A 15,799-nucleotide genomic window follows, 5' to 3' on the forward strand; every position below is an offset into this window, starting at 1 on the left:
CAAGGGCTCTCAGAGCCAGGCTCCAAGGGGCAGCTCTATCCTCAAGGGGATGTTTCTGATGCCTTGATGCCAACCCTTTGACTTTGGCTAACAGGTTCTGCTCACCTTGGGCTGGGCTTTCAAATACTAACACAGGATTGAACCAAACACAGGATTGTATTTTTAGGAGATTGAGATAATTAGGGAACAGGTATTGCTGAAGCATGGCCAGGTCCAGAGAATCTTTTAGCTCTGGTCTTCCTGGCTCTGTTCTCACCTCCTTTAGGAGGGAACATTCTTTTCTTCCTTTAATATTACATTTTTATAAATATCTTTTATTTTTACATCACCTCTCTTCCAAATATATTCTTCCTCCCTCTTCTACCCAGGTAGTAGTCCCTTGTCAAAAAGAATACAAAGAATTATTACCTAGCAGGACTTGGGCAAATCACTAGTTTTCTCACAGCTAAGAAGAGTCACAATCACAGATTCTCAAGGTTGGAAGAAAATAGATCCTTCGAGATTGCTGTGTCAGACACTTATTAGCTATGTGACCCTGGGCAAGTCATTAACCTCTCTCAGCTTCAATTTCCTCATCTATAAAATTATGGTATATAAATTACCTATCAAACAAACTTGTTCTGAGGATCAGATGATGGAGTCTTAAAAATCTTAGTGCAACTTAGAGCTTTATAGAGACCTGGGATATGTCAAGCACCTTGTGAACCTTAATTAAAACACTATCTAAACTGACCCCATCCCCTCTCTAGGTCAGGAACAAAGTATTGGCTCTGATCCATTCTGGCTTGGGCCATCCAAATCACGGCCAATGCCTGTTTTACCTCCAATCTTCTCAAGCATGTAGCCAATGGACATGTTCCAGAAAGGAGAGACAGTTCAAAGACTGCAATCCTGCTATCCAATCAAGTCAAAGAACAAACTCCCCTATAGGTATAATATTCAGATAAGTGGATCTGTGAGCATTTATCAATCAATTATTAGGTGCTAGACACCATTAAGATGAAAGAAAGAAAGAAAGAAAGAAAGAAAGAAAGAAAGAAAGAAAGAAAGAAAGAAAGAAAGAAAGAAAGAAAGAAAGATGGAAGAAAAAAACATGGAAATAACTAAGTCTTTCCAAGACAGAGACAGATACATCCAGCTTTTCCCCATAAATATGAGCACAGACCATAATCATGTCTCCATTTGAGGTATGTAACACATCAAGAATGATTTGTTGATATTGTACATCTCAGGGCCACAGATGGGATGAAATGAGATGGAAAGATTAAATCAAGTCCCTCCTGCTTCTTGCAAAGGGGGAGCAAATGGAACAAGGCTAGTGATGACGGTTCCTTCCATGATGCCAAGAGTGTTTGCAGTCACCCCCATATTGGTTTGTAAGACCAGAGACTTTCAGGTACCCTTTCCCAGGGAACAGAAATGCTCTCTGAAATGTGAAAACCCCTGTTTTTGGGGCATTACAGCATCTCCCTTTGTTCTTAAAACTATTCTTGGAGCAGCTTTGAACCTTTGAAATTTGGGACCTGCTGGTCTCCCTTGCATCTCAAAACAATTCAGGACACACAGCACGCACACCTTTTAGAAAGCCGCGTGACTGCCATCTCCCAAATGCCAACCCTGTCCAGGGCGCTAGGGCAGTTTATTTATTAATTTAAGAAGATTGGTTTGAACTTTCCCTTCTGCTTTTAGTAAGGAGAAACTCTTAGAGTATCTCCCCATGACAGCTTTTATATGTCTGTGTGTGTGTGTGTGTGTGTGTGTGTGTGTGTGTTTCAACCGTTTGCCAAAAGAAAATAGGTCAATTCAGCACTAGCCCCAGACTCATTGCAAGAACCATCTTAATTATTTGAAATGCTAATTGATACCTTGAACGCCAGGTTTCTTTCTAGAAATTTGAACCATCTGATTTTCCCCCCAAGTATTCGGGTTTCTCATTAGTTCTGGGATGACATTGCTCTCACTTAGGGAAATATCAGTTCAGAATTTTTAGAGTAGAAAGGCATCTTTACACAAATCTAGTCCAACAGCCTACTTTTGAACATAAAGAAACTGAGGTCCAGAGAGGTTGAGACTGATAGAAGGTCATAGAGCTAGTTTGTGAGAGAGTTGCTATTACACTGGACTCCAGACCTCCCAACTCAAATTCTGATTTTTCTTTCCTCAACATGATCTTGCTTCCTGGGAATTTAATATTTCATATTTTTAAATGCTTTTATCAATGGGAAGGAGCATAAGAGGGTAGGACTGTCTGCTCTTTTCTAAGCAATTTCCTAGACTAGGAACAAAATGAGTGACCTTGTAATCTTGATATTTTCTTTTAAATTAGTTACTAATTAAATACCATCATGTTTCCCCAAGGAATTTGATGAACAGACTTCAAGACATTTGATTGAATCTGAGCCAAGTGAAGAGGAGACCCCAGCAGTGCTGCCCCTGACTCATTCTCATCCAGTCATCTCCCAGGGCTCTTCAGGACAGGAGCCAAGTCAGGAGGCAGCTTCAGACAGACTCTCTACATATGAACTAGAGGATCATGGTAAGAACTCAGCACTTTACTTACATTATACGATCTTATCTTTAATTCTGATGGGGACTTCAAGGTCATCATATTCAACTCCTTCATTTTATAGATGAGGAAACTGAGGTACAAGAGAGACCTTAAGTAACTAGTAAGTGTCTTACTCCAAGATCAGTCTCATTTTGTTAATTCCTGCTGTTCTTTACCAGGTAAAAACCATGACCACCTTTTTTGGTATGGTATGAAAAAGGGGTTTCCAAAACATGCTTATCTTCCCAGAGGAACTGTGTGATAAATATGTGAATTCAGTTTATTTCCAGTGGGAGAAAGGGGGTGGCTTATCTGTGGTAAAAAGAGCAACAGAGATTTCAGTCAGACTTGGTTATTTTTTATATTAAGTTTCTTTTTATTTATTTTTAATGAGCATGATTTAATCTTTTCTCTTTTCCACCTTCTTGACCCAACCCTATTGGGCAAAGAAAAAAGAAAAACAATCCTTGTAATAACTTGCACAGTCTTGTAAAACAAATTCTTGCATTGGCTCTGTCCAAAACCATGTTTCTTGTTCTAATTCTGTATTTTTAATCCATCATTTCTTTATCAGGAGGTAGCTATCATTCTTTATCATTGGACTCCTGGAATCATGATTGATCATTATGTTGATCAGGGCTCTTAAGTTTTTCAAAGTAGTTTATTTTTTATGGAGTTATTGTTACTGTCAAAATCATTCTCCTGGTTCTGTTCACTTCATTTTGTATCAGTTCTCATGAGTCTTCCTGGGCTTCTAAGAAATTCTCCCTTTCATTATTTCTTTTTAAAAATATATTTATTTTGTTTTATTTTTGTACAAATGATGTTTTTTATACATTACTAAAATATTCTTGTTTAAGAGTAAACATAATATCCCCTCCCCCCAAAAAATATAGACCTTTATGAGCAATAAAGTAAAGGAAAAAGAAAAAAAAATAAAAATAAATGTGCTTCAGTTTGTGTTCCAACATCACCAACTCTGTTGTGGGTGGATCACATTCTTTATGATAATTCCATCACAAAAGCTACTTCCATATTTTTCCACCGTTTCCATTGCTGATCACAACTCCCTCTATTCATACATCCCCACTACCATATACTATATTTTCTCTCTCCTTTCACTCTGTCCATCTTCTTAAATGTGTTGTAGGGTAGCTGAGTGGCACAGCAGACTGATCACCAGCCCTGGGGCCAAGAGGCCCCGAGCCCACATACTACCCCTTAGGCCCAGCAATCACCTGGCCCTATGGTCCCAGACAGGTCATCCAATCCCAGCTCTTTGCAAGAAGTAAAAAAGAAAATGTGTTATATCTGACTACTCTCCTCCATGATCTACCCTCTCCTCCATCACTCACATTCCCCCCCCTTCCCCTGTCCCCCTTCTCTCATTTTTACTTTAGATGTTGAAACCCCATTGAGTATATATGCCATTTCCTCTCCAAGCCACCTCTGATGAGAGTGAAGGTTCCCTCATTCCTCCTCTCCTTCCCCCTTCCATATCCTTGCAATAACTTATTGTAATAAAATAATCTTATTATGAAATATCTTATCCTATTTCACCTCTCCTTTCTCTTACTACTATTACATTTCTCCTTTAGCCATTGACTCCATTTTTTACAATATATTATATCTTCAAATTCAGCTCTCTCCTTTGCTTCATCTATAAAAGCTCCTTCTACCTGCTCTATTAAATGAGAAGTTTCATATGAGTATTATCAGTATCATTTTTCTATGCAGGAATACATGCAGTTCATCATCATTAAGTCCCTTATATTTTCCCCTTCTCCTCCACTTTCTGTGCCTCACCTGAGTCCTGTATTTGAAGATCAAACTTTCTCTTCAGCTCTGGTTGTTTCAACAGGAACAATCGAAATTCCCCTGGTTCATTGAAAGTCCATCTTTTCCCCTGGAAGAGGATGTTCAGTTTTGCTGGATAGTTGATTCTTGGTTGCATTCCAAGCTCTTTTGCCTTCCAGAATATTATATTCCAAGCCCTACAAGCCCTTAAAGTAGTTGCTGCTAAGTCCTGTGTGATCCTGACTGCAGCTCCACAATATTTGAATTGTGTCCTTCTGGCTGCTTGTAATATTTTCTCTTTGACTTGGTAGTTCTGGAACTTGGCTATAATATTCCTGGGAGTTGTTTTTTTGGATCTCTTTCTGGGGGAGATTCGTGGATTCTCTCAATTTCTATTTTACCCTCTGCTTCTAGGATATCTGGGCAGTTTTCCTGTAGTAATTCTTTGAAAATGATGTCAAGGCTCTTTTCCTGATCATGACTTTCAGGTATCCCAATAATTTTAAAATTAGCTTTTCTGAATCTGTTCTCCAGATAGATCAGTTGTTTTTTCAATGAGATGTTTCACATTTTCTTCTAATTTTTCATTCTTTTGGTGTTGAAGTATTGTGTCTTGACTTCTCGTAAAGTCAACAACTTCCTTTAGCTCCATTCTACATCTGAAGGATTTGTTTTCCTCAGAGAGCTTTCTTATCTCTTTTTGCATCTGGCCAATTCTGCTTTTTAAAGCATTCTTCTCCTCAATAACTTTTTGAACTGTTTTATCCATTTGACTTACGCTGGTTTTTAACATGTTATTTTCTTCAGCATTTTTTTTGGATCTCCTTGACTAAGCTGCTGACTTCTCAGGTTTTTCCTGCATCTCTCTCATTTCTTTTTCCAATTTTTCTATCTCCCTCACTTAATTTTCAAAATCTTTTTTGAGCTCTGTCATAGCCTGAACCCAATTTCCATTTTTTTGGAGTCTTTAGATGTAGAAGCTCATACTTCTTCATATTTAGATTGAGTATTTTGATCCTTCTTGGAATCATAGTCAATGTACTTCTCAATGGTGTTCCTCTTTTTTCTCTGTTCACTCATTTCCCCAGCCTGTGCCTGGTTTTAGAGTGCTTCCTGACCTTTTGAGTATTATTGAGACCCACCCCCCCCAAGGATTTCAGTGTGTGAAGATCTGTCTTCCCTCCTGGTCTGTGAATGACTACAAATGCACCCCGCTTCCACTGGGCTGAGGTGGGGGGCTGCTGTTCTGTTTGGGGGGCCTAGACTGTGATTAGGATCTGAATATGGTCAGAGCTTCAGAGTTCTGTTATAGGTACAGAGGACAGACCTCGGAAGTCTCTCTCCTCTCCCTTACCTTTGGTAGGCTGAGTACTCAAGACTGAGGTGCCTGGGGGCTCCTGCTTGCCAGTTCTGCCTGCTTCCATTTCCTGGATCTGGGCTGCTATGGCCACTGTGCTTGTTGAATGCTCCAAGGGCTGGGCTTCACACTTGCTCTGACAGAGGCCCCCCATTGATCTTGGTGCTCTCTGGTGTGTAGGTCAGGAAACTGCCCCCACTTCCATGAGCCATGGCTCCCAGGCACCCTGGGGCTCCCTCCAGGAGGCTCAAGTTCCTTCACTGTGGCTGGCTGCCCCTCTAACCCCATGGAGCGGAGCCTTTCTACTATTTTCCAGGTTACCTTGGTCTGGAGAACTGCCTCACTGAATCCCTCTGTGGGTTCTGTCTCTCAAAAATTTAGTTGGAGTCATAATTTTATTATTTTTTAAGTATTATAGAGAGAGCACCTAAGAGAGGCTCTTCTCCATCTTGGCTCCACCTCCTTTCATAATTTCTTATGATAAAATAGTATTTCATTACATTCATATATCACAATTTGTTCAGCCAATCCCTCTAGAATGAGGTATCTCCATAGTGGTAGATAGGATTTGAGAAATGCTTATCCTAGTGGGATAAGTCTCATAATAGAATTCTAATGTAGAGTCAGCAGTTAAGAACCTGGAAACACTGTAAAGTTCTTATCCTCTTTAAAAATAATTTCTATAACTTGTGTTTTATAGAGTCTTTCTAAGTTGCTAATTAAAAATGAATTAAAAGATAATTTAGTAGGGTCAAAAGTTTCCCTTAGTAGTAGGGGAAAAAGTTATTGGCAGAAACAAATCTGACTGAGACATTTGGTAGGGTGTGCTTCCACTTGGACTTCCTCTAACATCTGGGATCTTCATCTTCCAGCCCAGAAGTTCACACATTAGAAGTACCATCTATACTAGCCTTTTATTCTCTGATTCAATGACCTCTACCAGAACTTCTATTGAAGAAGGAAGCTCAGTCCAATTGTAGCTCATTCATTTCTAGGCATACTCTAATCAAGATTTCATCTACTAAACCCAGACATTGGATACCTTTGTCTTTTGCCACCTCCCTTCCCCTACCAGTTTTTTAGAGATCATCTTCCTTCATTAGAATGTAAGCTCCCTGAGGACAGGCACTATCTTTCCTCTTATACAGTGTTGGGTACATTGACACTTCTTGTTAACTAAATAACTGACTGGCAGTTACCAAAGACACATCTATTCTATATTTTTAATGTGAAGATACATCATTTGGCTTTGGGGAATCAAAGTTATGGATGTCTACTTATTGTCAGAAATGAAAGATTAAGGCCACTGTCCTTAATGGTCAGTGGAAAGTGGGTAACTCATTCTGTCACCTCCTCAGGGGATCCAAAGGAGGATCCTAAGATCATAATTCTATTTGTCAAACAAAAACAAACTAATTTTCTTTTAGAATTTGGACCTAGATGAATGGCCAATTCAGGCCTGGGATCTAGAGCCAGAAAGGACCTTCCTGGTCATCTAGCTCCTATTCCTTTTTTGTAGGTGGGAAGACTGAGGCCCAGAATGCTTATATAAGCAGTAGGTCCCATGACCATAGGGTCAACAATTTCTCCAAATAGTGGAACAAAGGTCAAGAGAAGTCAGAGGGTTTGACTTTAAATGGCAGTTCAGCTTCTCATTCTCCATTTGATTTTGCATAGGTCGCTTCATCTTTCTAGGCCTTTTTCTCATCTGTAAATGAGGGAGTTGGAAGAACTGACCTCTAAGACCTGTCCTCTAAATTCTAGACCTGGATTGGCTGCCTGAGTCAGCTCAGATTCATACAGGAGGCCCATTTCCCAACATGGCTTTGATTTGGTAAGCTTAGCCTTTCCATTTTTTGCTAAAGATGATGGTCTCTTCTTCAGCTATAAGGAGACTAGAGTGGGAAGACTTTTGGGTTGTGATTTGTGGCTTCCCAAAATGATGTATCAGGAAAGCAAGCTCATAAGATGTATTACTGATATACAAATATATGCATGAAGTAAATTCACATCTTAGAATGTTCCTAGGTATTTTCCAGCTATTGTTCCATGTTTAATATATTTATGTTTCTTTTCCAAAACAAAAACTTGGGTCAAAACATTAACTAGTGATCCTCTCCCTGTTAGAATCCAATGTTGAAAATTGCATGAGAATTTTTTGTGATTTAACTGAAGTATCTTGGAAGATAGAAATATGGAGGATAGGTATATGAGGAAAGAAAGCTGCTGGCTTGTTATTGTTGATGTTGTCATCCTTTGTTCTTAAATGGGACCAATGACATGACAACAGTGATGTCTTGACTTGAGTATAAATTGGCTATGAGTGGGGAAGAGCTATGCACAGTCTCTCTCTCAGGGCAAGTCTACAATTATAAGTATTAGACTTGAAAGGACCAACCATAATCTATGCATTTCTCCCATCTATCTACTCACTCCAAAACCACTGTCATCCTATGCTAGATCTTTATCATGTCTCAGTGAGATTATGGCAGTAATCTCCTGCATCCAGTCTTTCCCCTTTTTGGTCCATCTTTCACTCAAGTGTCCAAATGAAATCCCTAAAGTACAGGACTGACAATGTTACTCCTTGGTGGGTCCTCACCAACATTAGCACAAAATGCAAATTTCTCTGCTATTTAAACCTTTTCATAGACTTTCTAGGCTGATTATCATCTCTCTCTCTCTCTCTCTCTCTCTCTCTCTCTCTCTCTCTCTCTCTCTCTCTCTCTCTCTCTCTCTCTCTCTCTCTCCCACCATACATTCTAACTAAACTGTCTTAGTTCGTTGTCTCTATGGAGGACATTGTGTTTTCCATTACTATGTCTTTTCACAGGCTGTTCTTTTGCCTAAATTACCTTCTAATGCCCATTAACTCTGACCCATGGGATCTTTGACTTCCCTCTAACTTGGCCCAAATGCCATCTTCTCTTGGTGGCACAGTGGATAGAGCACTGACCATGGAGTCAGGAGGACAGGAGTTTGAATCCAGCCTTAGATATTTGCCATTTAATACCTGTGTGATCTTGGGCAAGTCACTTCACCCTGATTACCCTCATCCAGGGCCATCTCCAGTTGACCTGATTCATATCTGGTCATTGAGCCCAGATGACTGTGGAGGAGAAAGTGAGGCTGGTGACTTAGAACAGCCCCGCCCCACTCCAATCTAGTTCATGTGCTTGTCATGGTATCACCTCTCTGATTTTGTGGTCATCTTAAAAAATGAAGGACAAATATATCCTCACCATCCTGTATGTTTCTTTCCCTAGAAATGGCTGTATATATGTGTATATTACAGATATATATATATATATATATATATATGCTTGCACATACATGTACATATGTATATATGAGTGTGCCTGTATAGACACATTTAGGTATGTATGTATGTATGTTGTTTTTTATTTTTCTATGCACAGGGTGTTTTTCCCAACTGAACATAAACTCCCTGAAAGCACAGAATCTTTGTTTTTTCTTTATATCCTCAGTATCTACCATTGTGCCTGGCACCTCTAGATGTTTAAGAAGTATTTTCTCAATTGAGTCAAATCCTTCATAGGTTAGAATTAAGTCTAATTCTGGAATTGGGGAATTGAATTAGATGATGTCCCAGGATCATTTGGACCCTTCTTTGTGGATTTTTAATGTATGATTGTAAATGACAAGTTGTTTGCCCTTTTGACTTTTGCTGCAGATTCCAATACAGTAATTACTGAGTTTGAGAGAAATAAATTGTCAGAGGGAGTAGTTATTAACTCAAGGGGATTCTGTCAACTCTTTGTTTCCACTAACTTTCCTTAAGCAATATATATGTATATATATATATATATATATATATTATATATATATAATTGAATGAAACGAAGAGAAATGAGAATTAGAATAGTATTAAGAATTGATCAGAATGAGAATAGAATCTGTTGGAAATGGAATAAGAAATGATTTTTCTTTTTAAGAAAGTTACAAAGTTGGTATAACAAGTACCATGCCTGTAAGTATCTTAATTTAATTATGAATATCCAGCTCATCCATTACTAAAATCTGGGAAGAAAACTCAACAATTTAGTTTGATAGTTAATTAGAATGATGAAGAGTTACAAGCTTATTATGGGTGATTGCGTATCTCAAGCATGAAATGAGGCTTCTGCAAGCTAGGGAAATCCACAGCAGTTAATTGCCTCCTGCCTATCTCCTGCCTTTTGGGAAAGTTACTCTTCAACTTGCTAGTCTGCCCAAGGACATTTTTTTGGCTTGTATGTATGTATGTGTTTAAAAGGACTTTTTTGTCTTTATAATTATCCTACCCTTTCTGGTTTGGGAAATCCTTTTCAGCCTCACTTCACTCCTTCTTTTGGGTTTCGCCTTCAGTGAGTCTGTTACAGGGGCATAGGATAAGGTTCTTGTATTTAAATTTGGAACACAGTTAGTAGGCAACAGTTGTTTTCATTGCATCCCATTATATAGATCAAAGTACTTGTTATAATCAAATAAGACAGAGCCTTTAGAACTTTAAAGAAATCATAAATATTTAAATCCCTTTATAAATGCTGCTGGCAGTTTTGTACATTAATTCTAAACAGACCCCCCAGAAATCAATGTATCACCATTCCTTTATAGAAAATGTTTGAGATATGGAGATTTACTCCCTCCAGGTTGGGAATGGGAGCATTGTTGAGAAATCTGGAAGTTGTTGGACAAAAGCAGATTCAAAGCATGGTTCCTTAAGCCAACTTTTCAGATGTCTGCCATTTCTGGGAGTAGCCTATTAGCTCTCAGTCAGCTAACCTTAATGAGCCATCCCTTCATGTTGGTCACTTCAACAGATCTTCAGGGATATTCCCTGCTGACCTCCCTTTGCTCAATGGATAGCTGAGCACTCAGAGGATACACAGGTCCTACTTCTGGAGGACCAATGATTCTCTGGACTTTCTGGAAGCTGTCTGAAACTGCTATGACTTTTCCCAGTAAAGTATCAACAAAAGAGTTTGCTTGCAATGGGACACAAATGACAATTTTGTTTTTTTTAAGTGATGTGCCTAATTAATTGAATGAAACTTAAGAGAAATGAGAATTAAGGGTGGCTAGTTGGTGCAGTGGATAGAGCACTGACCCTGGAGTCAGGAGTACCTGAGTTCAAATCCAGCCTCAGATATTTAATAATTACCTAGCTGTGTGGCCTTGGGCAAGTCACTTAACCCCATTGCCTTGCCAGAGAGAGAGAGAGAGAGAGAGAGAGAAATGAGAATTAGAAGAGTATTAAGAATCAATCAGAATGAAAATAGAATCTGTTGGAAATGGAATTTTTAAAGCGAAAATTGCAAAGTTAGAAGGGTAAGGCTTAACCTAATCAATGAGTCTAATTCCTAGGTATTGATTTACTGAGTGAAATCAGGAGGTGGTTGAGACAGGCTGGTAGGGGAGGAAGATGTCTAATACGATGTTATCCTTGAGTTCCAGGCTGAGTAAAAGCAGACCATTAGTATTTTCAAGACTTCTTTGGGAAGGAAAATCCATTCCTGAGAAATGATGGGTTACATTTTATTTCACTCCTCCACGATATTCGATTCAGTTCAGTTCAATAATCATTTACATACTCCTCTACTACAAGACCCAGTAATAGTTGATGGTGAAGGAAGGAGAGGGTATGTAAAAATGGGACCTAAAAGTTTCCTTGTCCTCCAATAACTCAGATTCTAGAGTGTTGGATATGTCATACATCATAGATTTGAAGCCAGAAGGAACTTCATTGTGCCGATAAGGAAGTTAGGGACCTAAGAGAGGTTATATAATTTACTACCCAAGGTTTCACATGCAGTAAATGGAAAAATGCAGGTTCTGATTTCTGGTCCTATGATTTCCAAGTCCAGTGATTTTTCCCACTCTACCATTTACATTAGTAAATCAATATAACATAATTTGAAGAGGGAAGAGGGATTACTAGCATCTAATAAAGGCTAGGAGTTGGTGCCTCCACTGAACCACAGAATGAGCCATGGATTCCAAGACTTGGCAGAGATCCGAAGGGGGTATATTTTAGGGATGGCATGGCGGGGAGGGGCTGCCTATACAAAGGCAGGAAATGGACTGTTTGACAAGAGGCCAGTGCAGCTAGAACAGAGAGCATGTGAAGGCCAGGGCCAAGGCCATGGTCATCTTCAAATAGAGAAACTCAGAGTCCTTAGAGAACAGTCCAGAGGTTTCTTACTTTACTTTTGGCAGTCTAGTAAAGCCTAGGAGCCCTTTTTCTTTCTTTCTTTTTTTAAAGATTTTATTTATTTTGAGTTTTACGATTTTTCCCCTGATCTTACTTCCCTCCCCCCACCCCCCACAGAAGGCAATTTGCCAGTCTTTACATTGTTTCCATGGTATACATTGAACCAACTTGAATGTGATGAGAGAGAAATCATATCCTTAAGGAAGAAACATAGTATAAGAGATAGCAAGATTAGACAATAAGGTATCAGTTTTTTTTCCTAAATTAAAGATAATAGTCCTTGGTTTTTGTTCAAACTCCACAGCTCCTTTTCTGGATACAGATGGTATTCTCCATTGCAGACAGCCCCAAATTGTCCCTGATTGTTGCACTGATGGAATGAGCTACTCCATCAAGGTTGAGCATCGCCCCCATGTTGCTGTTAGGGTGTACAGTGTTTTTTCTGCTTCTGCTCATCTTACTCAAGATCATTTCATGCAAATCCCTCCAGGCTTCCCTAAATTCCCATCCCTCCTGGTTTCTAATAGAACAGTAGTGTTCCATGACATACATATACCATAGTTTGCTAAGCCATTCCCCAATTGAAGGACATTTACTTAATTTCCAATTCTTTGCCACCATAAACAGGGCTGCTATGAATATTTTTGTACAAGTGATGTTTTCACCCTTTTTCATCATCTCTTCAGGGTTTAGACCCAGTAGTGGGGATCAAAGGTCATGCACATTTTTGTTGCCCTTTGGGCATAGTGCCAAATTGCTCTACAGAAAGATTGGATGAGTTCACAGCTCCACCAACAGTGTAATAGTGTCCCAGATTTCCCACAACCCTTCCAGCAATGATCATTATCCTTTCTGGTCATATTGGCCAGTCTGAGAGGTGTGAGGTGGTACCTCAGAGAAATTTTAATTTCATTTCTATAATAAGTAATGATTTAGAGCAATTTTTCATATGACTATGTATTGCTTTGATCTCCTCCTGTGTAAATTGACTTTGCATATCCTTTGAGCATTTGTCAATTGGGGATTGGGGAATGGCTTTTTTTTTTTAAATTTGACTCTGTTCTCTGTATATTTTATAAATGAATCTTTTGTCAGAAACATTAGTTGTAAAGATTGTTTCTGGGAGCCCTTTTTCAGAATCATGTTTTTAGATTTATAAAATAAGATACTTAAGATTATTAAAATATAGCTCTCAAAATACTGTTTAAAAAAATGTTCATGGAGTCAGGTTAAGAATACCCAACTTAGAATCCACAGAAGGCTTCCAAGCCAGGTTTTCAGTTGGAATGAATCTTGACCCATGTAATGAGTGGTTAATAATATATTTAGGGTATAGGGAACTAGAACCTCTCCAGGGCCTCTTGGTTCTCTCTCCTTCCTAAATTTTTTCACATCTGGTAGCCACCATGATTTGTTCCCATTTTTCATCCCAGACTTGAGAGGAGAGGTGGAGGATGTCTTACATATAAGGACCCTTTTCTGTTTTGCTCTAGGGCTCTGTCCTTGCCTGGTCTTTATAGTTTTGGCCACAGGACTGTTTAGTACTGGTTCACTTCCTTTGTGTCATATACAGAGGGGGTGGGTAGGGTAGGGTAGGGGAACAAATCCCAGATTGATTTCAAGGACCAGGGGCAGAAAAAGGAAAAAAAAAGAACAACTAGGAACCACCTCTTGCCAGTCTTCTCCTGGCAAGTGCCACAGAATTTAGCCACGAGAGTGATTTGTAACTAAATAAAACTTCTTTTTTTAATAATACTGTTTTTTCCAATTATATATAAAGATAGTTTTCAACATTTGTGTTTTTGTAAGTTTTTGAGTTCTACATTTTTCTACCTCTCTCCCATAAAAGCAATTTACCTGATATAGGTAATACATATATAATCATGTTAAATATATTTCCATATTAGTCATGTTGTGAAAGAAGAATTAGAATCAAAGGGGGAAAACATGAGAAAGAAAAAACATAAATAAAATTTTAAAAGGAAAACCTGTATACTTTGATCAGACTCCAAAGTCCTTTCTCTGGTTGTGGATGGCATTTTCTATCACAAGTCTTTTGGAATTGTCTCAGATCATTGTCCTACTGAGATATGAAACTGTCTGTCATAGCTGATCATCATGCAGTGTTGCTATTACTATGTACAATGTTTTCCTGCTTCTGCTCACTTCATTAACATCAGTTCATGTAAATCTTCCCTGATTTTTCTGAAATCTGTCTGCTCATCACTTCTTATCCTATATACAGTAGTATTTCATTACATTCTTATACCACACAACTTGCTTAGCTATTCTCAGTTTCCAGTTCTTTGCCACTACAAAAAGAGCTGCTGTAAATATTTTTGAACACATGCATCCTTTCCCCCCTTTTAAAAATTCTTTAATTATTTATTTAAGGCAATGGGGTTAAATGACTGGCCCAAGGCCACACAGCTAGGTAATTCTTTTTTTTTTTTTTAGGTTTTTGCAAGGCAGTGGGGTTAAGTGGCTTGCCCAAGGCCACACAGCTAGGTAATTATTAAGTGTCTGAGGTCGAATTTGAACTCAGGTCCTCCTGACTCGAGGGTTGGTGCTCTATCCACTGCACTACCTAGCTGCCCCCATCCTTTTCCCTTTTTAAATGATCTCTTTGGGATACAGACCTAGTAGTGATATTGTTGGATCAAAGAGTATGCACAGTTTGTTCTTTGGGCATAGTTTCAATGATTGGATCCAACAATGCATTAGTGTCCCAGTTTTCCCACATCTTTTCCAACATTTATTATTTTTACTTTTCTATAGCTAATCTATAGGTGTATATTGTTAGCATTTGTATTTTAAATTTTTGATTTTCTGAATTCTTTCCCTTCTACCTATTGTGAAGGAAAGAAATGTGATATTTATTATACATGTAAAATCCTGAAAAACATATATATGCATATATATGTTCATTTATATATTAGTTATATTTTTAAAAAAGTAAGAAAAATGAAGAAAGTGAAGAATTATACTTGAATCAGCATTCGTGAACTTTGGTAACAAGATGCCAGAGTGAGGAAGGAATCCTTTGAAGCCCTTCCAAATTCCCCTCTAAACAACTAGAAAACATTCTCAGAATTGATCTAGGAGCAGAGTGGCAGTTCTCATGCCCAGTAGGAAAGGTCTGTCTTACTGGGATGGGAGGAGAGCAAGAACTGTAGCAGCCATCCTCACTGCAGGGACTTGCAATAAGACTCCAAGCCTGGGGCAATCTATCAGGGAGAACTTGCCCTCTTGAAAACCAGCAGTCCTTTAGACAAGTGAACAACATGTATAGCGTAGCTGCACCCCACCCCCCAAGCCACCAGCAGGGTCTTTAATACCATTGTTGAACAGTAGTGAAACCCCACCCTGGGACTGGCTAACAGTAGGACCATCCTCCTATAGAGGCCCTCTCTCACTCTGACCTTTTGTTGTCTCTTCTACTTTGGAATTTGATAAGGCCCACAATAAAGGTATTTGGAAAGGAATATTGAGAGAATTCAACTCAGTTAATACCTGTATTCCACCATTTTGGCTCCCAACTCTTATTTTAGCCAAATCATTTATTAAGGATCTAAGAGAGCCCAATTAACCAATTTTTTGCTCCTTTTTACTGCTTTCCAATTTCTAGTCAAGATCCTAAGAAGCAGGGGAAAAAATTCCATAAGCTATTAATATCACATTAGCATTTTTCTGATTATGCACAAATTAAGCTAGATATGGATGAGTTTAAATCACAATACTCTGCATATTTGAAAATTTACTTCTCTGAAATGTTTCTTACATTTTTCTGTGTTTAATTCATCAAATATTTGTTAAGTGTCTTCTTTATCCACACTAGACTCTGGGTAAAATAATGAGTTTAAGGGAATGTGTATTCTGGGTC

General features: G+C 38.6%; 1 protein-coding gene across 3 annotated transcripts in view; it reads left to right on the forward strand.

Moving 5' to 3' along the window:
* NEK11 (NIMA related kinase 11) overlaps nucleotides 1-15,799 on the forward strand; it is a 291,550-nt gene that overhangs the window by 127,504 nt on the left and 148,247 nt on the right. For all 3 annotated transcript variants that reach the window (XM_074195807.1, XM_074195806.1, XM_074195805.1), the window contains one exon: nucleotides 2,359-2,536. In XM_074195807.1, coding sequence (XP_074051908.1) covers nucleotides 2,359-2,536 — 178 coding nt within the window. The remainder of the gene's footprint in view (nucleotides 1-2,358; nucleotides 2,537-15,799) is intronic.

Source organism: Macrotis lagotis, chromosome 7, assembly GCF_037893015.1.
Source record: "Macrotis lagotis isolate mMagLag1 chromosome 7, bilby.v1.9.chrom.fasta, whole genome shotgun sequence".
In the NCBI taxonomy this organism is placed as follows: Eukaryota; Metazoa; Chordata; class Mammalia; order Peramelemorphia; family Peramelidae; genus Macrotis; species Macrotis lagotis.